We start from the raw sequence: 26392 nt of genomic DNA on the forward strand, positions 1-26392 counted from the left end.
GGATAACTTTGTAGAGTTGTGGCTGTTATTGTCGTAGTTCTTGAAAATGGAAAATATAAAATAATAACAGATATTTTGCAGCTATGCGAAATAGCATTTAATTGTCCATTTTCCTTTCACGAAATTTATTTTTATTTATTAGAGAGTATTACATATTTTAAAAGCACCTTTCCAATGTAATCTGTCAACTTTTAGCTTGTTACAATTACATACAGTTATGTCAGCACTAAAAATATTCTCCATTATCCATAAACAGGTGTAAAAGTTCAGAATGTTTCATATGTTGGGGCATTCGGGATGTGTTTGAAAAAAATATCCATCAATTAACATCGTATTTTATCCATGTCGTAATTTGTTTAACTTAACGCATTCGTGGTGGTTATTATTTTTGAGTATGTGCAATGAAATCCGACGTGCCAATAATAATCTTTATTCACTTAACAAGACGACTGCTGCACCTAAAGATGAACAAGCCGTTTCCAGTTATTACAATCGCAAGCTATGTGGAATTATATAACAAAATGCAAGGTCGGTCTGTCCATATAAAATTCCAAAAAACTGGTTCTACAAACGATGGCGTGAAGCCAAGTGAAATATGTACAAACATCATTGTTTTATAGACACGCAGTTCCACAAATTACGTAGAAGACACTATTAATAATAGTTCCCAAGGTTGGCTCCTATGTGCGGTAGGTATCATACCAAAAATAGCTTCAATGAACCAATTTATACAACAACGTTATGAAATTTCGAGGACACACTTGCATCTCATACCGTTCATAAGGACAAGCGACAATTGACAGCAATCGACTCCGTGACACTTTTTCTTAATATTCAGGATGGTGTTCAATTAATATGGATGCCGCATGGTTATTTCGTTCTAAATGAGTTGCTTTGAGAAACACTTATTGCGAAATCTCACGCAATTTATACGAGGGGAAATTTTGGTTTTCCATAAACCAGGTTCAGTCTAAAATTTACCCAAGAAACGTTAGTTGAATAACTAGATTTAGTTTATTACTACCTATTGATAAACTCGCTAACATAAGCGAGATATAATAATAACGATAATAATAATAATAATATGTAGAGACAGCGTACTGTACACAATGAAAAGAAACATAAAAATTGGTTGAAGGTCATTTCGACAGATCTTCCCTCGTCCCTGAAGTACAATAAAACATATCCAGCTTTTTCGAAAAACTATAAAAATTTGATTTTGCTAATTTTAATATTTTATGAAAAGTGAAATCCCCTACAACTTAAATTAAAGATATGTATGTAATTTTTGGAGATCCATTCTTGTTCTTGTTCAATTGTTTTAGTTGATTTGAGGTTGTTTTCCGCTTCTTGAACGTGCGAAGTTGTTCATTAGGGGACTGATTGATAACAACATGTTTCGACTTTATTACACATTGAAGTCATCTTCAGGTTTTTACAAGTCGACGGTTTATGTTTACACTTCGAAAGAATTCACTGAAATTGGATTGTTTTTATATCCTCAAAAGTGAGAAGCGGACTTCATTAATCAAACACAATGGAACAAAACGTTCTGAATATTATTATTATTATTTTATCATTGTTAAATATTGACGGGCGCATTCTCACATTTTCGAGAAAATGGGGTGATTCGTTCTTAATTGGATCAACAAACAATTCTGTGATGACGTCATCAACACTGATAATACTAGTCACAGCATATTACCTATGCAAGAAAACTCAGAACGACCACAGTATAGGATTATATTGTTGTACAACATTTAAATTATTTTAAAATGGAATTCTTTGAGATGACCTGATGATTGTTGTTGGGGGACAAAATTTCGCAACAAACGGTGCTGTAGTTTCGGAGATGATCTGCCTAATAAAAGTCGACCAGAGGGATGGACAGACGGACAGACGAACGGAAACGGGACATCCTTTTTTTTTCCTCAGTCTAGGGCTCATGAAACGTCGAGAAAACATGAAACGGGCAGTCGCCCAATGGACTTGAGTACTAAACATATTTCCTTAGCTTACGCTTGGGAAGTAAAAATTGTGCAGTGTTCGGCACGACAATGATCGTATCATAAAACTTGGCGTTTCAAGTTTTTGCATCGGCTGATGAAAGGTCAACGGCAGGTTTATTGCAGTTTAACAAATAATGTTACTATTTTATTGACTCATAAAAATTTGGAGTTCGTGGTAAAGAGAACAGAAATACTAGCCATTTTAGTCATCTGAGAGATAAAATTCCAAATATCTATTCCGACAGGTTATTGAAATTTACAAATGGAAAATTTATTACCACAATTATTCGCCTGGATTGTAAGAAGATTCTTTGTCAGATAACAGCTTTGGTGCAAATTATCAACAAATATTCATTATCAATGACGATCAAATAGCTACAGCCAATTTGCAAATGTGACGCTCTAGTACAGGTCCGGCCCCGCGACAATTCGGCCCCAATAAAGAATATGAAACGACACACTGACGTATCTATCCCCTAGTGCCCTAGTCCACTTCTCGTTGATCTTTTTGAGATGTACCGCCCGCCTGAAACTCCTTCAACGCGAGTACTGACACGGCCAAAGTGGAGAGGACACCGAACTACTAAGTATATGAGTGTAAGTGATTGGAAACGAGGCTTACAAACCCGACTACGACTCTGTCTGTCCATCAAAACCACGTTGGCTACTTTGCCACGACCGCCGTAAAATTCACTCTCGACAACCAAGATAATGTGTCCTAATAATTGCAACTTATTGGTTTTGTCGCCTTTAAGACCTGCACTAAAAATTCCGCTTACTGGATCTTAATCGTAAGTTTACTTTTGACTTTATGAGAGATGTAATCAATAACAAAACCCCTGGCAAGACTATGTTGACTATTTTTAGTTACAAATTAGTGAGTGAAATTGGCATTTATAAATAGAAACTGATGAAAATTGTATTAATATATATGTACAGTTTTCGACGAAGAATCAAAAGATATACAGTTAGATGAAGGTAATCAGGTCAAGAAGGCAATGTAAAGAAAACAGACCGTCAAAAAGAAAGAAATTACGAACGTAATAAACCTAAGAACAGCGATTGAACAATTAAAAATGTAGTCTTCCACAGGCTAACGTATTGTTACGATGATCAGTAATTGAAATCGCCGTGGGTAAATCTCAATAATTTAAGAAGACCGAATAATTCTAACTTAATTCGACTGATACTTATTAGCAGGGGCGGCTGAGGCACGAAGGCACATGACAGAAAATGTGCAATCTGCGTATCCAACAAAAAAAAAAAAAAAACTGGGAATCCTTTTCTGTCAAACCGAAAGCAATAAAAAAGAAAAAACGGTACAATCAATTCGCTATTTTTAACTATACATATATCCACATCAAATTAAAAAAAAAATACTTTTCAAATAACAAACTTATTCGACCGTTCCAGGACTTTATATTGTTACGAAATAAACCCATACGCCGCCCCGGTACGACTACGCCTAGGGGTTCTAGTATGTACGGCGATGATGACTATCATCGATGACGGCGGCCGGATGGCGTTCGCTAAAGAAGAGCCTGGAAGCGGAAGTCGCGAGTGGGTGCTCCAGACAAGTCTAAAAGCGGTGACGGAGGCGTTTCTAGAAGGACCACGTGGCTACTTAAATAGACGCCACCTTCGGGAACGAGTCAGTCTCAACCAACATGAGAAGTCCGGATAATGGGAGAAGTAGAGTCGAATCAAATTCATTCCAGTCGGAATTATTTGTACATAATCACCGTATAGTTAGTTGTACAAGTGCGAAATAAATTGTTGAGTTTAACTAACCCACGCCCATTTTTTAAATATCCGTTCATCATAACAATATGTACTAATGCTGTATACTACATCAACACACATACACATAAAACTACTGGTAATAACATTATTAGCCGATCGTCACTGCCCAAAAACAAGGCATAAGAATGCGTTTCCTCCGTTCACAACTAGCTGTTTTTTTTTCATGAATAATTCAATAATTGTATTTATTTAATTAAAACTGAACAATTCTCACTCTCACCTTTATTACTTTCTCTTGATTTCTTTTATTAGAGTAATATTTCACAGAATTACTAATTGAAAATTTTAGTAATTTCGGTATAACCGAACACAAAGAAAAATACACACCCCGTACATTCAACGTATATAAAACTATACCTTTACATACATGAAATTTTTAGTATGTAACTGGTATTATACTTTATGTTTCTAAAACTAGAGTAACGATTTTAAATTTAAATAAATGTGTAGGTTTATTGAAGTATGTCTATACTATATACAAAGTAACCTTTTCATGTTGATGGTATTTGCTTAACAAAATGCAACGCTGACTTTTTGCTCGCAGCAACGCAACGTGACAAAATGCACTTCCTAGGGAATGTTTCTTTGATGTTATTGCCACATTCAAAAGTTGAAAAAAGATAATTCACATAACCAGTTTATTAAGTTAACAATAATAATTGTCGTTACGAATCAACATAAATAAATTCTACAAAACTGTTTTATTACTAAAAATTCCGTTGTACAATTATTCATTCATTCGCGCAACGTCTTTGGCATGTTAGCATAGTCATATCTTTGTGATATTACTGAAAAAATACAACGTTTACAATTTTTGTTTGTTAGATATCACTCCATTTAATGTTTCGGTTTTACTAGAGCAAGGCGGTTAAGTGGAAATTTTGGAAATCACCAAAGACAATCATAAAGAACACATATTTAGCTAAATTATTTGTCTTTCAGAGATTCAACACTATTTTCTGGTTATTTTTATTGCATTGAAGGAAGACGATAATGCCACAAGTGTTCTGCTGCTCAAGTTGTCGATAAAAAATTGATCCAAGTTGTTTCGACAGACTTCCCTCGCCCCTAAAGTACAATCAAACAAATCCAGCTTTTTCGAAAAATTATAAAATTTGATTATGCGAATTTTATTATTTTAAGAGAACTTTTATAAGTTAAAATAAAGATATGTATGTAACGTTAATAAAGTAAATGTAAAGAAGCGTGTGCGTGTTGCGGGTATGTTTCAAATGAGTTTTCCCTTAATAAAATTTTGTGATGACGTCATCAACATTTTTACAAAGACACGTACATCACTTTAGATAGGTGCAGTGTAACACTAATGATAACAGTATATATCTCACGTCAATGCATACATTATTGACTATATAGTCAGTGTATAGTTCATTGATCTAATAAAGGAATGGATGGAGCCTTGTATACGTTTCCATACGCGAGCGAGTGTAAACAACATAAGAAAGAAATAGCTAGAGCGGTTATGCATCAGTGGGGAAAGGACGGCTGACCACGTATCACGTGCTGGGTGGCAAGAAACGCTTCATTTGAACGGGAATTAATACGTTTTCTTACGAATTTGTTCAAACAATCAATTATAACAAACGTCTGTTAATGAAAACTATATTTTTACAGTTTACATTAAAATTATGTGTAATGTGAAACAACAAAAGTCATGTTAAGTGGTGAAGATAGTCTTTTAATAAAATGAAATGTATAGAGAATCTACAATATATTACGAATTCAGTTAGTACAGTAATCTTCTAAAGTTAACTAATCTTGTAGTGTACGTTCATTGGTAATTCTGAAATTTTTAGGATAAAAATAATTAAACTTTCGATAAAAGTGACAGGGTGCCTAATTAAATTAAACATATTAAATTGTGTGGAATTTTCTACTAAAATTTATTTTCTAAATCCACGTACAAATAACTAAAACAATAATCAATAAATATGAAATTCCCTCTTTTTGTAGCAATAAACCGTTTTTTTCGTAACTCGGAATGTTTAGGGAATCTAACAAATTTTTTAAATTATTTACGAAATCCTTCGTCTGTGTATGTGATTATTACCTATGAAATGAAACAGGATTGCTGTTTTTGCACGTTCTATGCAATTATACGCACAACACGATTTCACGATGCTTAACAAATACTCCGATAAAATACAACTTAAGAAGACTGTAGACATTTAAATAAGGTAACTTGAGCTTAAAAAACGTAAATTTGCAAGAGTATACCTTCAAAGACCATGAGACAGCACGAAAGAAACCTCCAGAAACAGTGCTCTCCAGTTTCGCGTCAATGTTTTGCCACCCAGAGAGCCCTATCTCTGTCCCACTGTGTTGACAACGCGCGTCTCTCTCTAAGTTACTTCCATATAATATTATTTCTATGGTATAGTTGCAGTCAAAGCGTACATTTCAGCGAATGTATACACTGCCTAGTCAATGTATACAAGTCAATGACTGACGTGCGATTTTAGTCAAAGTATTCATTGCGCATGGAAATGGATATTTTTACTATATATTTAGTATATGTATTCATTACATATAACTTCCACCGGATAGCAAAAAATGGGCTGCTGGAGATGTCGAGCGTTATTTTCAAGCATCTGACTCATTCGGAAATCCCAACCAATTACTTGCATTGAACTACTGATTTTCGGAAAGTGATTGAAACATGCTCAATCCATACGTGCTATTTAATAGCAGGTAAACAAGCCTATTTTTTTAATAAAGCAATTTCGCGATCTGTTTCATAAAATGACCAAGCAAGTACGTAATTTTTAAACGGGAATCCAAAAAAATTCGTAATTCCAAAGGAAATAGGCCTACGTAAGAAACAAAATGTACATCATGTACAAGAAGTAAATCAAGCGGAAATTCGTATGTCGTGACTAATAACTGCAATAATCGCTAGACTGCAATTAAATTAATAATGATTATAAAAAGATCCATACATAAAACAGAAATTGTACGAGTCAAAATATCGAAGCACTTTAATAAAATCAGATAAAGCAGTTAATCAACAATAACACTGAAACAGCAATTAAAAGTTATGAGTTTATTTAAAAAAAAATCTATATAAGGATGATGTGTATTCGAGCTGTTGATAACTACTTAGAATCGTTAAACAACTCAATTGCTACTAAAACCGCAAGTTATCTCGAAAAACTAATCAGCAATCAACATCTATGCTCGTAGTAAATTATTATCAGGCTAATGGAGATTCAAAACTAATTCATACGTCCCACATCTCCAAGTTAGCACAGTCTGGAATAATGTAACACGTAATAATGTAATGGACAAAGGTTAATTAACATCACTTTTATATTTTTCGGGTAATTCTCGTTAGTTAGTGAAGCAACTGACGATACGTGCAATGTAATGTATAATGATTATTATTGACGCTCAATTCGCAACAATTAACTAGCATGTTTTCAGAAGGTAGCCTTGGAAATTTTACTCATTTCCATTAAATGTTTACCAGGATTTGCATATTCAATTTCTCTTTTACAACGGCCTTGTTGAAACATACTGTACGACCATTAGCAAATTTTGTTAACACGAAGTGCAGGTTTTGGCAAATGCTGAATCAGCTGAGCCAAATTAGTTACCTTCACACATTTCGTTAGTTTTAAAATAACTCATTTTTTTTTTATTTATTTTTCTAGTGCCAAAATTTGTTATTTTAAAAGTAGCCCATCATAATCAACGTTGTTTATTACTTTTGTGGACAATCACTAGAAAACAAAAAACTGTTTGATAAAAAAATGTAGAAACATAATTTACACGCACAAAAAAAACAAAAATGCATTCACTTAATAGTCCGGTGATCCGGTGAATAAAAAATAGTAATCTTAACAATTGTGGCAATCGACTCAACACATTTATTTGGAGTAACTAGTGCAAGTAACATGAAACGCAAAGAAAATAAATTTGCTTTTGCGGTTAGACACTCACGTTTTATGGTTTATCTTCATGCATTTGACGGAATAATTCTCGCAGTCATTTTAGTCAATTCATAATCTGCGGAAAGATCATAGGAAATTCCATCATCACTTCATGGTGCGACTAACTTCTAAACTGACGAAAAGCCAATGTTAAAACGTTTTTTCAAGGTTTATAGTTTGGGGGAAATTTAAAATTTAAATTTCAACAAACAAAAGTAATATATTTGAAAAATAAGTACACATTTTTATCTACAATTTAAAACTATAGTCGAAATTTCAGCAACAACAGTAACCTTACTCCAAAAAAATTAAAGCATTTTTACAGGCGAGGCGCCATAAACGATATTGATAATTTTAGATAAAGCGCAATGTTGCCTGTAACTACAAACTATTATTTTTAACACAACTTTTACAGAAATTTTTGGAGTTTCTATCCAATGTTAACTTTTGTTTGAGTCAAGATTCTGAATTAAAATTTTTACTGAGTGTAATTTGAGTCATCTTTTGTCAATTTCATTAAAGGTTATGCCTTAAAGTAAATGTGATTATTCCTTTGATTACTGACCGAAAATTCCTCAACATGCCGCAGCACACGATTAAAGAAAAAATGGAAATGGTCACTTGATACATTAAAGGATTATCGACAAGAAAAACTGCGCAAAATGTTGCTGCAACATTTCCACATCGTCCCACACGCGGCAAGAGCACAATTCAAAAATTTTATGAGGGATTTGTAAATACAGGTGTTTCTTTCGTGGACATCAAAAGTGCAATTTCAGGGAAATTTCTTTCTTTCTTTTATGTTTGAATTCCATCATTCTGTTTCTTTTATAAAAACTGCAATAAAGGTCTTTAATGATTGAATTAAAATTATGCTGTCAAAAATGTAAAGTCAATATGATAAGCCAAACCTATGATCTAGCTAAACTTTTTAACCAAAATGAATTTTACTTTTTAAAACACAAATTAACAATTTATTACCAAAAGTGATAGTGGAAATTAAAGTACAACCCTGAAGTATTTCCACCGCAAAAATCATCTCTGAGATTTCATCCTGATAAAGTTTAACATGGGATTTAAAATTTATCATGGGAATCCCTACAGCCACTTCTAAAAAACTGATCGAAGATTATTTCGACAAAACTTCCCTCGCCCATAGAGTACAGTATATCATACTCATGAAAATGAGTTTACGCACGAGCCGAATGGCGAGTGTGTAATTCATCTGAGTGAGTATCACCATTACCCGCGAATAGAATGCTATACTTTTACTACGACAATTTAATAACACATCAAATTTACAAACAATTTCCAAAGTCCGACTTCGCAAGGCTTCCGTTGCCTTCTTATCGGATCGCAATCGCGGTGGTTTATCACATCGCGATATGCGAGCTCCTATCGTTCCCGAGGTTGTGCAAATTTAATTAATCGCGTGGTTTGAGACTTCGAAAATAATGATTTGGTCACGCCCCCCCTGAGTAATAAATAATTACTCACTGGCAAGAACCAATAGGAAGCTTTCAAAATTAGTCATCACCCGTGAGGAATAAATGCCTTGGCCAACTAAAAACTATTTAATAATTCATACATTAACAGGAGTAGAAAAAGATATGTATCGGGTGTTGAATTAAAAAAGTCATCAAGTTGGCTTTGATTTTTTGTAAACATTGTGAGGTATGTCTACAATTAACCTAAAATTTAATCGATGACAGCTCACAACGGGGAAATGTCAATTGTATACAGCGGTAGGAATTAATAAAACACATGCGTTTTTCTCTGTTTTCTTCTATCAAAAAAGCAACGCCAACTTGATGACTTTTTTAATTGAACATCCTTTGTATACCGTTCAAGTAAAGGTAAAGAAACGTGCTACGCGTTTGTTTCAAATGAGTTTTTCTATCAATATTGTGATGTTACGATCAACATTTTATTTAATCCCGAATTTTCAGAAAATGGCGTGGGCCGTTCTTGATTTGATTCATAAAATAAACTGATAAAGTCGCGATCTTTTCTATAGAACCACTCCCTAGTGTAAATTTTCAAAATTTGTTTGATGTAAGTGACCTTGACGGGTTTCTGGGGGAAAACATATGTGTCAAAAATTTGACAGGTTAGATGGCCCCATTGTCAATGTGGATATTTTATTTTAATAAATAGATGAACAGAACATACAGTCTGCACGTGATACAGTGCGGCATAGCTGAGGGCAACCGAAACATTCGTGTTGTGCTAGTTTCGATTGCCATATCAACTACCGCTACCAACCGCGTTCGGCGTAAAGTACTAGATGACAGGGCTACCAACTTGACTTTTTATTGAGTGGTTCCGTAGAAATGACCGCTACTGTACATCTATTTTTTTTTGAGTCACCTGCATAAGCAAATCTAAAAAATATGAATGTAATGATAATCTCTGAAACTACCACACCGATTTTTGTCAAATTCTATATATATGTATTACAAATATCATGTAGATGGAAAGCGCTAACCACACTTTGTCTAATCATCATCTCCACCAATAAATGATGACGTCATCTCCAAATTGTACATAGTACATGGGTTTTAAACTGCATAAAATAACATTGTCCTACACGTGTATTGCATGAATTCGTGTTGAGTTTCTACCCGAAACGTCCTGATTTTTGGAAAAACAATCAAAATTATATAACATTTTGCAATTACATATTTAATTTTGAATCTGCAAAACCGAATGCTTTGAAATCTTGCAGAAGTTTTGAAATTATTTTAAGCATGGTAAATTTTTAATCAAAATGTATATGTTTATCCCCCAAAATTGATGACGTCATCTCAAAATTTTATCGAATAAATTCTACTTAAAATGTGCAAAATATGAAAAGTTTTTATTTGTGATTTATTACTGCATTAATATGTTTTTTCTAAAATTCTGGATGTTTCATTGTACTTCAGGTGCGACGGAAGTTCTGACGAAACCAATTTTTGATATTAAATTAACGAGAAAAAAAATCATTAACTTCCAACACCTGACCCCCATAAATTGATTACAGTCTATAAAGATCTAACAACGAAGGCCGACGTTGTCTGGTAATTCTGACCTTGCTTGGTTAAATGAGTCCTAAAATATTTTATGAACAACCCATCAATCAATCGTCTAATGATCGCAATACCTAGACATCATCTAAACTACGTATTATCCAACGTCACTTTAATGTATGTAATATATTTTTGCAAATTGTTTGGAATATCAGAAAGAATTTTGAAAACGGGAAGTGAAACACATTCCCCCGCGACGTAACGAATCTAGACGAATCTAATTTTAAAAATGTAACAACCTTGACCAATTTGGATCGACGGTTGTAAACGGAACTTCAAATTCTTGTGTGTGTATGACTAATTTCTTGATAAGACGAAAAATAATCAAGAAGCTGTAAGATGACTAATTTGACCTATGCACGACCACGTGATCGTGAACTTGACCAACGGAAACCACTAACAATACCAACAAGTTGAAACTTTGACATAGGTAGCGAAACCACAAAATGGCGGTAATTGTATCAACACACACAAAACAATAAATAAAGATTACCAGACTTCGTAAAAAAATGATATGATCTTTTAGTTACCTCTACCAATAAAGTCCTAAGGTAGTAATGTTTGTTCTTTTTTTTGTTTAGTAACACCTTGAAATTTCGTAGCTGCAACTAACCTGATTATCTTGTTTAAACTGTAAACAGACACGAGATGTAAGATAAAAAATTGGTCTAAGGTTATTTACACAGAAATTATAAAATTTGGTTGTCAAAAAACAGATAGAAAGGCAAGCAAACAACAGACAGGTAGACGAAAAAGGGAGATTTACTTTTTCATACTCTAGGGATCATAAAGCGTCGAGAAAACAGTGACAATGAAAATAGTAATACACCAGGGAAGTAAAAATTGCGAAAACGATTCCTCAAAAGGGCTCTGACAGACGAAAATGGCAGATCACTTTTTGCGTACTCTGGAGGTCATGAAACATCGAGAAAACATGAAACTGGCAAGTCGATGAACTTCATTACTATACTTCCTTAGCTTATGCTCGGGAAGTAAAAAAAGGTTAAAACGGGTAGTTCTATGTAGTAGTTTATAGCGAAACAGCCTCTGGATATGACATATGTATGCAATTCTATTCTGTACACGATGGAAACAATCGATTCTACCCGCATCACCCTATTAATATTGATTGGCCTACAAAACTTGACTAAATCTTTTTTAATATATTTTATCACAGATGATAAAGTTTCAAATTTCAAGATAATTGACGGCCTACATTTTAAATGCTTCAACTACTTAACTTTAAATACAGCGCAGAATGTTAACAATCAGTACAAAGAATAATTTTTTGGAACTGAGTACTTAGAACTTGTCGATCTACGCAGTTCGTCCGTAAACTAACTGTTTTTTTTTTTTTACATTCATGGACTGAAATTTACACTTTTTAAAATTTTAGTATACCATAAGAACAGTGCATGTAATATACCAGTTTCTAAATGATTAATTTAGATCACAAAAATAGAATTCAAGAATCGTATACTTATGAAAAGTCTGTAAGAGTTTGTATAAATTACAGCAAAAATATGTCACCATCTTGCCCGTTAGTTTAATTTAAAATCCCATACTTCAACTGCAAACAAATAAATATGTAATAAACAGGAGTCGGTTTATTTTTCTAGAATTATGTAAACAGTCGGAAACAAAATTAAAAAAACAAAACTGATGACCTTCGTTTCATCAATATAATTTTATCGAAAATTTGTCAAAAAATTTACTAAACGTTTGCAAGACTTGGTCCAAGGTTATTTCGACACGACTTTCCTCGGCTTTCGAGTATAGTCCGACACATCCCTTTTTTGAGAAATTGTAAAATTTGATTTCGCGACTTTCGTTTTGCGATATCTAACCTCTATAAAGTAAAAACTAGTGGCGTAAAGAACACCCCTCCAGTGCGGATAACATGAAATATATTTAAATAGATTTAAACCAACGAGAAACAATGTATCCTGAATTTCCTCGTACACTCTTAAAATTTTGATACGACGTAATCAATTGTTCGTGGGAAAGGGGTAAAGATACATATTTTGATTAAAAGTTCACTATGCTTACGATAACTTTAAAACCTTTGTAAGATTTCAAAGCATTCGGTTTTACAATTCCTGATTTATCAATAAAATAAGTTGAGCCATTCATTAATTTTTTGAACCACCTGTATAAGCAATACTAAAAAATATGAATGCAGTGAATAAATCACAAGGATAGACTCATTCGGCAAAATTTATTGACGTCAACAATTTATTGGAGGGGATAAACAAATATATTTTGATTAAAAATTTACCATGCTCACGATAACCTTAAAACATCTCGCTTTTGCAGTTCCTATTATAATCAATAAAATAAATTTGACTCATTCATATTTATTTAGTCATCCTGTATAATCAGTTCTAAAAATATTAATGCAATGATAAATCAGAAGTATAGACAGACAAACAGGCCCGTCGAGAAAATATGAAAGTAGCCGGTTAGTTCTTAGCTTATGCTCAGGAAGTAAAAATTGGTCCAAGGTTACTTCAACAGAACTTCCCCCGCCCTTGAAGTATAGTCAAACAAAACCCGCTTCTTTGGAAAATTATAAAATTTGATTTTGCGATTTTCGTTTCGTGATGTTCTGTATAAAGTAAAAACTGGCGCAAATAACACTCAGTAGCCGCTGTTCGCACTATTACAATATGAAACATATTTAAAGCAGATAACCGACGGGAAAAAATGTAGATATTCTCAATTTCTCAGGAAGTACATGCTTAACTGCGACTATTTATGTTTATACTTCGAAACAATTCGACTATTAACACGTTCAGATTACAAGCATCGGCGGCGGCATGCATATGTGTAACATAAAATGAAGTTTGAATGATTTTGTCTCCTCAGCGTAGAGGAAGGCATAAACGGACAAATTCTGATTAACGATTTAACATTTACATGACATTTCTATTATACGTACAAAATTTGACAACATTCGGTACAGTAATTCGGCGAATGCGGGTCTAATCAAAATCGACACATATGACACACAGGCGGAAACGGGAAACCAACTTTTCGCACTCATGAAACGTCGAGGAAACATGAAACTGGCAAGTCGCCCGATAGACGCCATCAGTGTATAGTGAACCAAGAGCTATAAGGTTATATGGCCATCATAAAAGTAGTTGACCGCAAATAAATACCCCCTTTGTGTGGTTCGCACTAAGCTTACCGGTTGGCTAAATCATCTTCTAAACATTTCTTGCTCATATTTAACAGAGCCGGCTTTCAAAGCGAGTGGTTATTTCGGAACCCTCAGCGGCTGCAGGTAGTAAAGAAATAGTGGAGTGGTGGATTTTCATATTTAGTGAAAGCCACCCCTGAACGAAACCACAAGAGCCGGTCGAGCTGCAGTGGATACGTTATTTACGACCCTAAAACCTTTTCTATTGTAAACAACTTAACTTTGACACAATGGGATGATTTTATGATGGCCATATAACCTTATAACTCTTGGTTCACTATACTTTCTTAGCTTAACGCTCAGGAAGTAAAAATTGAAAATGTTGCAGGATCGAACTGAACTGCAGATTTTTTTTTCTGCAAAGTAGACCTCTCCACTACACGACGATTAGGTAGGTTTGCTTGGTTACGCATAATTTGAAGAAAGGAGTACAAGGTTTAAACAATAATAATAATAAGGGTAACAACAAACGAAAACAAAGCGGATTCATAAAACACAAGTGTGGGAGCATATTATGTTATGACAAGTAAATTATGCTTATTGTACAAAATTTTGAGGGATGTCATCATGTTGTTGGTGGGAATGAATAGACGAACTTTGGTTAGCGTTTTTCCATCTACGATATTCATAACATAAATCTAAAATTTGACAACAATCGGTCCAGTAATTCCGGAGATTATCTGTCTAATAAAAATCGACCCAGACGAGGCAGAGACGTACCAACGGAAAGATAAGTACGCTTTGAAATTAGTTATTATTAACATAATGTTTTAGTAGTAACACTAGTTTGTACACTGTTTTGTTTTCTCAACTCTTGGCGCTACATAGGCTAGTTGACCAACTCATACGCAAACGTTTTAAAACACTAATCCTATAAACCCTGCAGGTGACCACTATTATTCAATTATATTATTATGCAATATAGTACTAACAATTAAATGACTCAAGAATTGTCAAAATGCAAAAGCTGTTTTTTTAGACATGTGATATTGTTCGTAGGTTTCTCGAACAGTCTGATCATATCAGTCAGAATAGGTTAGTACCAGTAGGGCAGAGTAGTGTAGGTCACTTGTCGAGTGATGCGTCGATAAATGATCGGTAGTTACGCTAGGCTCTTGGTGATGAGGTGCGATTAGAGAATTATAGCAGACGAATTTGTATGCTGTAATTTCTAGGATCTCAAAAGTTTTTGATAAATCTAATCAATGCATATCATTACTTGGTCTTAGTACCCGTAATATATAATAAAAGTCTTGCCTAAATGCCGGTCATTTTGGGTCAATAGTGGGTCTTAAAATAGTAATAATAGCATTTATTACCCAACAGTATACACCATTTGGAGGACAACGCAAAATATAATACATAGGATAATGCAATTAACAAATGAGAATTAATTATGAATAAAACTTAATTATGAGTGAAATAAGTATGTTTCGTACTCAGTAACTACATACATATAGGTATTTTGAGTTGAGAGATTTTTTTGCTTATTATTATTAAAAGAAAAAAATCTAGGCAGGAGGATAAACGTCATTCAAATGTTTAAGAAAGGTGAAGGTCTGCAAAAAGCTTGCCATCGACATTGATGAAAACCTTCTCCTTCCTTAAACATTACTGTAAATCTCATGAATTCGGAACTGCATCTATTTCCGCAATGTTTTTTAAATGTCGCTTGTTGAAGAGCTAGCCAGTGAGTTTTCCAGCTAAGCGGAATCGACAAAATTTGCCAGTGTTACATCGCCGATTATTGGTCAAAATTGCTCCAAAAATTAGTGTCTATATAGAAACAAATTATAAGACAGAGACTCCACAAAATAAACTCTTAATTATAACACTGAACAAACATAAAAACAGGATTTCTTTTTTTTGAAAAATTATTGTTTTCTCAAAAAAAAACACCAACACAAACTTTATCTGAGTATATTGAAGAAACAATAATTCTAAAAAAAGAAAAAGCAGTTTCATTTAAAATACAGAAGTTGTCAAACTTTCATTTGTGTTTATTTTAGACAACTGAAAATGTCTTCATATTGTGTCCGATTTTAATGGCAATTACAAGGTCATTTTGCTGAACCCGCTAAAATTAGACACACTGGACACTGTCCATAACCAATATTATTAATAATAATGGAATTTATTTATCCAGCAGGCACAAGTCCAATAAGGGTAAATGTAATAATAACATGTGAAAACATTGCAATTTGGTCATTATCTCTAATTTTTCTTTTTCTACAATCAATAAAATCTCATTCAAATTTAATGACTAAAAAAAAACAAGTAAAAAAAAAGGTCCCAAGCTCTCTCCTTTCCTTACCATTCCATAAAAAACCTGTTTTCTTACATTTTTGTTTTAGAAACACCTTTTCGAATTTTTAATTTCTGAGACAAACTAAAAGGTTTTGAATAAAACCCTTATAAAACAAGGCACAAGCAATGCTATAAATAGGTTTGAATATCGATCAAACATGAAAATCATGCGATTAAATACCACACGTATCTCTGTGTACAATCACGGAATCCTGTACATGGGGGCTTCAACTTATCTGACTCACCTGCGTGACGACAAACGATCCTTTCCAGCTGAACAACGGTTTGTGGAACATTCGAAATTGCAACTTGAGTTTTCCCATATCATCCGTCACCCTGAAGGAATCCGCGAGCGTCGTAATCCAATTAACAACTTCCTCATTAGCATAAGTAATCAAACCCTGGCCAAACTGGTGTTTGCCATCCCCAACGAAATTCAAGATGCCTTTAACAGAGTTCTCCGTAAGAAGCGTCTCTTCGTCGAGATGCACAATCCAGTCATTTGCCGAGAGAAGATTAACCTTATCCTCTAAACAGTATTGCAGAGCTCTGGCTTTGAACAGAGCTCCGGATTTGGTTCGGTAGTCTGGAGGGACCACGATCTCTCTAACTCTTCTGTGCTTATCCAGGCCTATACTCTTATCGGTGACGACTTCTATGAGGAAGTTTTCCAAGCCGGCATCCAGACACTTATTCATGTTCCTATTAACGTTGGCCTTGACCAGTTGCGGAAAGTCACCCCTCGTGACTATTCGTATGCAGATAAAGGGGGCCAAAATCGGGGATGCTTTAAGCACCACCTTGTCGGGGAAGGCATTGTAATACGTGAGTCCCACAAAATTAAACAACACTTGTGGCAGGGGTAGGAAAGTCACTAACCTAAGCAGGTACAGCACCAGCGCCCCCAGAAAGCCGTACTGCACCCAGGGGTTAATGTCTTCCGGGGGGATGTACACGCCACTGTCCAATAACTTGATCCCGCCGGTGAGGATCTCGAACATGAATATCACATAAATAAAAAGACAACAGTGTAAGTAGTGCTTCGCTTTGCTGGTTAAGATCGTCATTTTGCCGAACTACCCTCACACGCACTACAGGAGATCGCGAATACCGAATATCGGATTACCGGTTTTTGGCTTGATTAGTTTTGAAAAGACGTCACTTTACATATCACAGACAGAGTGTGACGGGTTTGCAGAAGCCGGTTTTTCGGTTGTTGGAGAGTAGCATTATCACCCACACGACATCTGCAATGGCAATACTATTGCCTGTCGCGGCTTTTCTGTGGATCGCTGTTTTGCTGGGGCAAAAGGGGCATGCGCGTAGGGAAACCGATATCGGAGGTTGGGCGACACTTTGCTGGGGTTTCACTTATGCAAGATAGGATGCAAGCACGTTGATTCTGTTGCCTAAGCAAGTTCGCCCAAATTAGTTAGACAACAGAAGGGGCGACAACGTTTCAGCTCAAATGAAAGCTAATTAAAACTTTTTGTTATTAAAAATTCGTTTTTCTACCTTTCGGTGACACCCGTTGTTTCGATTCCAAATTCACGTAGGTAGTGCTCTTACAACGAATAAATGTTTTATATATTACGAACAAATACATATATACTTGCAATGAAAACGTTAAAATAAATCATAAAATGACATGACAAACGAGACAAAAAATATTTGACAAGGATAATGTCAGCAGTATTCAAGACATAATTTGCCTTCATATTTTCTGTATCGATATTATTTAATCAAAATTTTTCAAGTGTAATACTCGTCATGCTACCCTACCAAAATGGACCTCAACAATCAGGACGTGTTCCATATCCAAAACTACCAAAACCGTATGTATAATTTTGCTACTTTTTTGAAGTAAAAATTTTCTCAGATCTTATATAATTGCAAATAAGTAGACATCTGTGTATGTATGCATCACCAACACCAAAATATGTATATAAAAAAAAACTAAACAACCGGAAATTTTATTCATTTATTATATGCATAAGATATTTTAAATTTATTTGCCTTCTGTTTCTAAGGTAGTCCTTTATTTTTACTTTCAGACCGAGCGTTTTGTATTTTCAAAAAAACGTAGCAATTTTTAAAATAAAAAATAAAGTGTGTAAAATCAGAGTACGTTTCAGCTGTATGCTTTTAAAAAATATTGAGGTGATAGAGATTTTTTTTTTTACTTTAGGCGCCTTTTTTTTTGGAAAATTTGACTTCTTTTAAATATTGTAAAAAAACTGCAATGCATTTTGGGCAAAAGTTAGACAACCCAAAATATTAGCTCAGGCGATAGGCTGTAATTTATGGCCCACACAATAGAGCACATTTTAATTGTCTTCTCAGTTTAAAGTGGTTTTTATGATAGGTCCATTGTGTCGAAGCTGATGATGGGGACAATGGGGTAAATCCCTAGCCATAAATAAGAAAGTGGTCGGTTTCTTGCAGGGCCGTACTTTGTTATTCAACTCATATTGTCCGTTGTGGGGTAACAATGAGGTGATAATGTTTATATATTATCTTGTCATAAAAACCACTTTAAACTGGGAGTACAATACCTTAAGCTTATTTGACCACTCTTTGAAGTCTTTGATGTAGTCTGTGTCTTCGCAGGATAAATGCGAGTAAAATTTTTACAGAAATATGATAACAAAGTTTATAAAGGAAAAACTCATTTCAAACACATCCGTTGCACGCTTCTTTACATTTTCTTTAATATTGCTAACAAATCTTTATTTCAACTTCTAGGGGTTCCCATAAAAATAGTACAATTCGCAAAATTTACCGAAGTCACTTTCTATACAGGGTGATTCATGAATAGCGTCCGCTGTAATAGTTATGTTTATGCAACCCAAAAATACATTTTCACAGGCTACTTCGCGAATTATTTATTTAAATAATTTTTTAATATCAGAGTTATCCAATTTTGAGAAACGCCAAATGCGTCAAAAATATTTTTCAAAGTGTCATTAAATGTACAGCAAATTGAACTTAACAAAAAAATACATTTTAATACGGAAAAGCAATAATAGAATAACAAAACTAATGCAATAAATACTCAAATGTGCTCCTTTCACAAACTCCTAGGCGGAAAATTTATCGAAACACAAATTATTGAAAACAAAATTTCGAATACATTTTGTCGAATAACAAAATATCGAAAGTGCAATTTATCGAAAGTACAATTTATCGTAACACAAGTTATCGAAAGAACAATTTATCGAAACAATTTATCGAAACTACAAAATACCGAAAAACAAATTATCTATATAAAACACAAATTATCGAAAATACAAAAAGTCGAAGCCGAGGTCGAAGCAAAATTATCGATGTAAACAAAAAGAAATCGATTGCATTTGAGTGAAATTTTAAAAAAATGCAAACACCCAAGAAACCCTACGTCAGTGCTGACAGTTCCATTAATCAAAAAGTTTTTAAAAATAGCAACGATGGATTTTCAATTTGTGGAAACCAACAGAAATAGAAAAAAACTGTATTGTGGGGGCTTTTTCTACACTAAAATTAAGCGAACAGACAGTGCAGAATATTGGAAGTGTGACCAATGGGTTAATAAATGCAAGGGGCGTGCAATCATTAATAGCGATGGTGGAATAACGTTGAATGGTGTGCATTATCACGAGGGAAACCCAGTAAAGTTGGAAGTTGCGGAGACTGTTGGCACTATAAAAAAACGGGCACAATCCGAGAGGGATGCTCCGCGGGCCATTATATCTCGTGCAGTTTCATATCTTAGCCAGACTACGTCCAAGATGCTACCGACGGTGAGCAGTTTAAGCCGTTTCATTCGCCATGCCCGCGAGAAGGAAAATTCGGGTCCGTCAGTGCCTTTGTCATTAAGTGAATTGACAGTTCCGCCACAGTACCAAAATACCGCGAAAGGCGACAAATTCCTTCTCTATGATTCCAAAGATGGGACCAAAAAAATCTAGAACTGTTGCCGAATTCTACTACGTGAATGATGGATGGTACGTTTCAGACCGTGCCGGCTCTATTCTACCAATTGTACACAATTCACGGAGAAATCCGGGATGCGTACTTTCGTTGGTGTTCGGCCTTCTGCCTAAGAAATTCGAAGCCATATATGTAAAATTTTTTGAAAAAATCCGTGAATTCTTAGCAAATCCTGAAGTCAAAGTAATAATAACAGATTTTGAAATTGCTGCGATTAAAGCATGTTCGTTTTTATTTCCATCGGCCACAAATCGTGACTGAAAAATATTGCTGTAAATTTATAATAAAGGTCCCTCGTTCTTGTTCGTTAATTCGAAATTTTGCATCTTCTATAATTTTTTATATTCGATATTTTGTAGTTTCGAGCTTTTGTCGTTTCGATAAATTATGTTTCGCTATTTTGTCCTTTCGATAATTTGTGTTTCGATAAATTGTACTTTTGGCAACTTGTGTTTCGATAATTTGTCCTTTCGATAATTTGAATTTGTGTTTCGATAAACTGTACTTTCAACAACTTGTGTTTCGATAAATTATACTATCGATACTTTGTTTTTCGATAAAATGTATTCGATATTTTGTTTTCAATAATTTGTGTTTCGATAAATTTTCCGCCACCCGTGAGGGCTACGAGGGGGCCACGGATTTTCTGCGCCTCTACCAATCCACCTAACTTCAAACTTATCGTTAAAATAGTTGCACACAATGCGATGCACACCGTTCAGTTTTTATATTTTTATTTATTTCAAATCACTTGACAACTGTTAAAGTGAGGAAAAACTTTGTTGTCCATAGTATGTATGACTATTACCTCTAAATGTACTGTACAACAGAGACTTCACAATTGTAGCTGTTGCTGTAGTCGGTCTAAGTTTGTAAATACTGTTACGAAATAAATCCATGCGCTGCCCCGGTACGACGCCAATGGGTTTTCTAGTACATGCGGCGATGATGGGTGACTCATCGTCGGTGACGGCGGCCGGACAGCGCTTGCTAAAAAAAGAGCCTGGAAGCGGTGACGGAAACATTTCAAGAAGGACCACCTGGCTGTTTAAATGGGAACCACCGTCGGGAGCAGTGAGTGGAGTCCAGACAATGGGAGAAGTACAGTCTAGTCAAATCCATTCCAGTCGAGTACGAGTTATTCTGTAGATAATCACTGTATAGTAAGTTGTGTACGTTCAAAATTTGAACCCATAACCCTAATTTCTCTTTCTTTTGATCAAGCGTTAGAGAGTGCCTGTAGCCTAGTGTCTATTTCAATTTGGTCTAAATTCGAAGATAATAATTTTTTCAAAAAAACCTCTTTTGCTGTATCAAATATTTCTACATCCATGTCAGGATTATCTAAAATATTTAAACCATAATCGGAATCAGGACCAGCATACGTACATTTTTGGCGATGTATTTTTTTACGAAGACGACCTTGTTCCATGGACGAACGATATTTTTTTGTTATTAACCCAGGCCCATTTTTTGTTATTTTTTTTATTGTTTCATGATACATACCTTTTTCAGAATTGTATGATAAGGCTGCACAGTAACACCTGGTCGTATAGCCTACTTTAAAAAAAAACTGACCCTTTTGCCGCCTACAAACTTACTGATTACAGAATTATAACATTCTGATAAAGTTGTTGGTAACATTGTCTAATAAACTCCACGCATTATATGCCACCCTTTTATTTTGAAACAAAATTTCATCAAAAAGTCCATTATCAGTCAACAGTGGGAAGAGGTTTTGTTCTCCAGCGTCCACTTTTTTTTACAGATTCTTCAGTACAAAAGGAATGTTCACTAATATTACAGAAAGTGTGATCCCCAAAGATATGCCTAGGACCATTTGCGATTTCTTTTCGTAACATTAGTACTCTTCTTTCGAATGATTGGTTTTTATTTTCTGTCTAATACTATTTCATTCTGCATATTACTGATCGTATCAAATCCTTCTTATCCAAATAACAAGAAATGTCTAAATTGTGTTTGAGTATAATTATTTTATCTTGAGCATTAAAATTACTATTTCAAAAGAATACGGGAAATGATTATTCTGTGCTGAAGGTGTGTTGTCAGCAGCCTGTTATAAATTATCATTATTCTTTAGTATCGGCTTACGATGTTTTTATAACCCATATCCCGTAATCGTCTATCCCAGCGCGGCAGGTACATTTTACGGAGAATTGCTGGTTGCGTTTAAGGCAAAAAATAGCGCCAAATTCAAATTCACAGTATAGAGATCATGGTGATCTCTATATTGTATCAAACTTGTCTGTCGTCTAGCGTTCTCCCTGAATAACTCTGTATACATATAGTATCTAGATTTTTATGAGATTTATTAATCAGTTTTTTGCATTTGAATTATTCAATCCTTTACGTTGCACAAAAGACTAGACATTGAATTCGAGTGTTGCTCACCATTAAAATTATAGATGTGATTGTTTTTGTACAACAAATACATGCAATCTTGCCAGACGCCCTTTAGTAAGCTCTGACGGTGTAAACAACATCATGTCACAAAAATAAAGTCATTAGTATATGACATTTGCAATACTGTAATGACATCACAAATAATGTTGATAAAATTTGTTTACATTGCAATTTTTTGAGCAGACAGATAAAAATATCACCATAATGTTCAACCACATGAGCAAATTAAGGCTCGTAGCAAGGTACATAGATCTAGAAATTGGTGTGGGAAAACTTTTTGAATTTCAAATTTCATTTAACTAAGGTCATTGTACACCAATTTTTAAATTACTTTTTTGTGTTTTTGTTAAATGTTTAGTTTTTTAGTTATGTGAGGACATACAGTAGAAAGAAAGTAGGTAATTTCTGTATTACCTTTCAGGTGTTCCTGTTACAGTTATACTGAAGGTTGAAATATGCACTAAAAACGCATGTAACGAGTCAAACCAATAACGCAGCTTTACTTTTTATATTTTGAATCGTTCTGTATAAAGAACAACGTGGAGATGCGTATACAGACATAACGCACCAACCAGAAAGGTGGAGCTTATTGACCTTTAATCATTTAGAGGGCATTTTTAAGTCCCGTTTTATTTTATCATACACAGTTCACCGGTCGGCCCGAGAACTTTGATCGAATTACACTTAACTAAAAAGTGCGTTATTTATAACCACCACTACTACTAATCACTCCATTATTTTTTTTCCAGGCTTTGCCGGTGCACAATGGGTCGAAAATTCGTAGTAGGAGGAAACTGGAAGATGAATGGAAACAAAAGTCAAATTTGCGATATAGTTAGTTTCCTCAAAACAGGACCGTTGAATCCAGAAACTGAAGTAATAGTCGGAGTTCCAGCTATCTTCTTGGACTATGTAAGAGTAAATCTACCAGAAAATATAGCCATAGCAGCCCAAAATTGCTATAAAGTTGCCAAGGGAGCTTTTACTGGAGAAATCTCCCCAGATATGATCAAAGACGTCGGGGTAAATTGGGTAATCTTGGGCCATTCAGAACGCAGACAAATATTTGGAGAAACCGATGAATTAATTGCCGAGAAAATAGCTCATGCTTTGGAATCAGGTTTGAAAGTTATTGCTTGCATTGGTGAAACTTTGCAAGAACGTGAAGCTGGGAAGACTGAGGAAGTAGTGTTTCGACAGACACAGGCCATTGCTTGTAAAATAAAAGATTGGTAATTTAGCGCAATATTGTGAAAGAAGTGTGTTGATTGCTGATTTTAGGACAAACGTTGTTGTTGCATATGAACCAGTTTGGGCTATAGGTACTGGCAAAACTGCTAGCCCTCAACAAGCACAAGAGGTACATAGAGCACTGAGGCAATGGTTTTGTGATCACGTTAATGCTAGTGTTGGGGAGTCTATTAGAATTCAGTATGGTGGCTCAGTTACAGCTGCTAATTGCAAAGAATTAGCTGCACAACCAGATATTGATGGATTTTTAGTTGGGGGTGCTTCATTGAAACCTGAATTTGTAAACATTATCAATGCAAAGCAATAAAATTGTGCATCTGTTTGTCACTAAATATATATGTAGAGGAATGTGTAAATAAAATACAGACTACAGCGGCTCCTGCATTTTATTAAAAATTCTGTTAATATTCACACCTGTATGTAGGATTTCCCACTAAAAAATTCTTTATGATGAACATGAAATCATACCACAAATCGTTTACACAAAATTAAAAGTTCTTTAATATAATATAAAAATATATACATTAGTGCATTTATTTTGGACCACCTAAACTACATGCAGTTGCCTTTGTTAGAACAGGCAACTCCGAATACATAAAATAACCTCACGGTGTTACAACTCTATTATTACAAAATGAAAACCATATTTACAAAAACTCTTCACACCAGTCCTTTAAACATTGCCAACATTCTGCAGATTGTTTTGCATTAGCCTGGCATGTATCTTTCATCCATTCTTGAAAAAATTCCTGATTTTTCTTTAGCACTAAGAACTGTCCCAAAACAACATACGCCTGCAACACAGCAAATGAAGAATGCAAAAGTTGATGAGTTTATAAAATTCTAACCTTATCAAATCCAGCGGCAACAAGACGTTTCCCCAGCACTTCTCCTACACCTGCTAAATCAGTAACGGGTTTCTCACCCATGGGTTCAGCGATAAAATTACGATGTTTTTGTGAAGTACTCGACATATTTGAGTTTTTGAAATAGTGACTTATGAGAAGCAAATAATAATAATATTAATACACTCCGGACGCAATAATAGAGACTAGGGATCACAGAGTAGGGATAAAATAGCGTCATGCATTACTCCATCGTTCAAGCCACTAAACAAACACATCAGTCACCAACTTAAAAACCTAGAAACCCCTATATTCTTTACAACGGAAGTCCACCGACCATAGAATAACCCCACATCCCCACCACAGTATATTCCCTACTTCCCTACTATGCAAGGTTAGTTAATAGAGAATATCTATTAAATGACTTTGCCTACTATGTATGCTTTTCTATGCTACAGGTGCTACAGGCTACAGACTGGAGCATACATTAATTTCAACACTCATGCGGACCAATGGAGACCAATAAAAGGCAGAGCACTTTAGCGCGCCAAATACAAAACGGAAAACGCTCGAACCATAGAATATCCTCCCTGCTCGAACCCTTGTTGCGTGTTTGCAGAGGGCGTAGTTTGTGATGCAGAACGTGCACTCGTGCAGAGTTCAGCGTTTTAAGCGGGAAAACATTTGTCCGTAAAAGTCACTGTTCTCTAGATTTTTGCGAACGCAATTTAAGGGTCATCAAAATTGATTGAAAGAGTTGGTAAACCTGAATTTGAATAATTTGGTTTATTAAGTTGTATAATAGATATAATAGATAATATCTGGTTGACCGAGTTTCACTCGGCTCGTTTGGTAGTATTAGATCAGATTAGGACAGATAAATATGCGTATAGTATGCATTTTGAAGTACACGCGCTACTTAAAAATACACATTAAAAAAGAAATTCCATAAGCAGTCTTTGTTTTAAACACTGATAAGTGACATGTAGAGATTAAAGAACAGAAAACTGGAATTATTGTTTGACATCTCATTTGTTACCCAAGTTTTCTCTCTGTCGTTTTTTTTTTTCCTAGTTCTCTCTCTCGACTCTAGAAAAAGGTCACAACCACATTCTTACTGCCAGAAGAGTTTCGCCTCTGGTGTGGTTAACATACTGAGTTACCGTGCTCTTTTGTGTTATTCCTAATTTCTCAATCTCAACCGTGCTCCCGAAGATGCCATTTACGAAAGTGTGCGAAACGTTGAGCCCAAAAACTCAAATAACACGGTCCCATCCCCGAAAACGATCACATGTTGACACTGACCGTGGAACCTCTGAAATGAATGCTTGACAAAATAATCTCAATTCAACACACTTTCGTGTGCCTTTTATCCGCTCACTGTTTAGTTTTTGGTAAATTTTCTCACCTCAGGAGGTGAATTTCAACGTCCTCTATACAGTGGAGTATGTTCCGGTACGTACAATTGAAGATAAAAAGGTACGTCAAACGTACTGTCAGACTGTCACCCAAACTTCTCATATAAAACAATCTCGTGTTCGTGTAGTGTCATCTGATG

At 34.8% G+C, this 26392-nt stretch overlaps 3 protein-coding genes across 4 annotated transcripts in view; 1 reads left to right on the forward strand and 2 right to left on the reverse strand.

Annotated features, from left to right (window-relative positions):
* Nucleotides 1-17880, reverse strand: part of LOC135132295 (beta-1,4-mannosyltransferase egh) — a 30959-nt gene extending 13079 nt beyond the window's left edge. Inside the window, exon 1 of the mRNA XM_064060345.1 lies at nucleotides 16591-17880. Coding sequence (XP_063916415.1) covers nucleotides 16591-17412 — 822 coding nt within the window. The 5' untranslated portion in view covers nucleotides 17413-17880. The remainder of the gene's footprint in view (nucleotides 1-16590) is intronic.
* A 5018-nt stretch (nucleotides 17881-22898) lies between these two features.
* On the forward strand, nucleotides 22899-24366 carry Tpi (Triose phosphate isomerase). Of its 2 annotated transcripts, none has more exons than XM_064060357.1 (3): nucleotides 22899-22980; nucleotides 23488-23970; nucleotides 24020-24366. In XM_064060357.1, exons 1-3 carry the CDS (start codon nucleotides 22943-22945, stop codon nucleotides 24294-24296), a joined length of 798 nt encoding a protein of 265 aa, XP_063916427.1. In that variant the 5' UTR covers nucleotides 22899-22942; the 3' UTR covers nucleotides 24297-24366. The 2 variants fall into 2 exon arrangements, with proteins under 2 accessions (XP_063916427.1, XP_063916434.1); XM_064060364.1 differs by lacking the exon at nucleotides 22899-22980 and adding an exon at nucleotides 23323-23433.
* A 100-nt stretch (nucleotides 24367-24466) lies between these two features.
* Nucleotides 24467-25273, reverse strand: LOC135132317 (barrier-to-autointegration factor). Its single transcript, XM_064060375.1, has 2 exons — nucleotides 24838-25273; nucleotides 24467-24783 (listed from the first exon to the last, which is right to left on the reverse strand). The coding sequence occupies exons 1-2, from the start codon at nucleotides 24961-24963 to the stop codon at nucleotides 24637-24639; spliced, it is 273 nt and encodes a 90-aa protein (XP_063916445.1). The 5' UTR covers nucleotides 24964-25273; the 3' UTR covers nucleotides 24467-24636.
* Between the last annotated feature and the right edge of the window lie 1119 nt (nucleotides 25274-26392).

The sequence above is a fragment of the Zophobas morio genome, unplaced genomic scaffold (assembly GCF_036711695.1).
Source record: "Zophobas morio isolate AGI-343-1 ecotype UQ-CSIRO unplaced genomic scaffold, CSIRO_AGI_Zmor_V1 ptg000002l, whole genome shotgun sequence".
NCBI classification, from domain to species: domain Eukaryota; kingdom Metazoa; phylum Arthropoda; class Insecta; order Coleoptera; family Tenebrionidae; genus Zophobas; species Zophobas morio.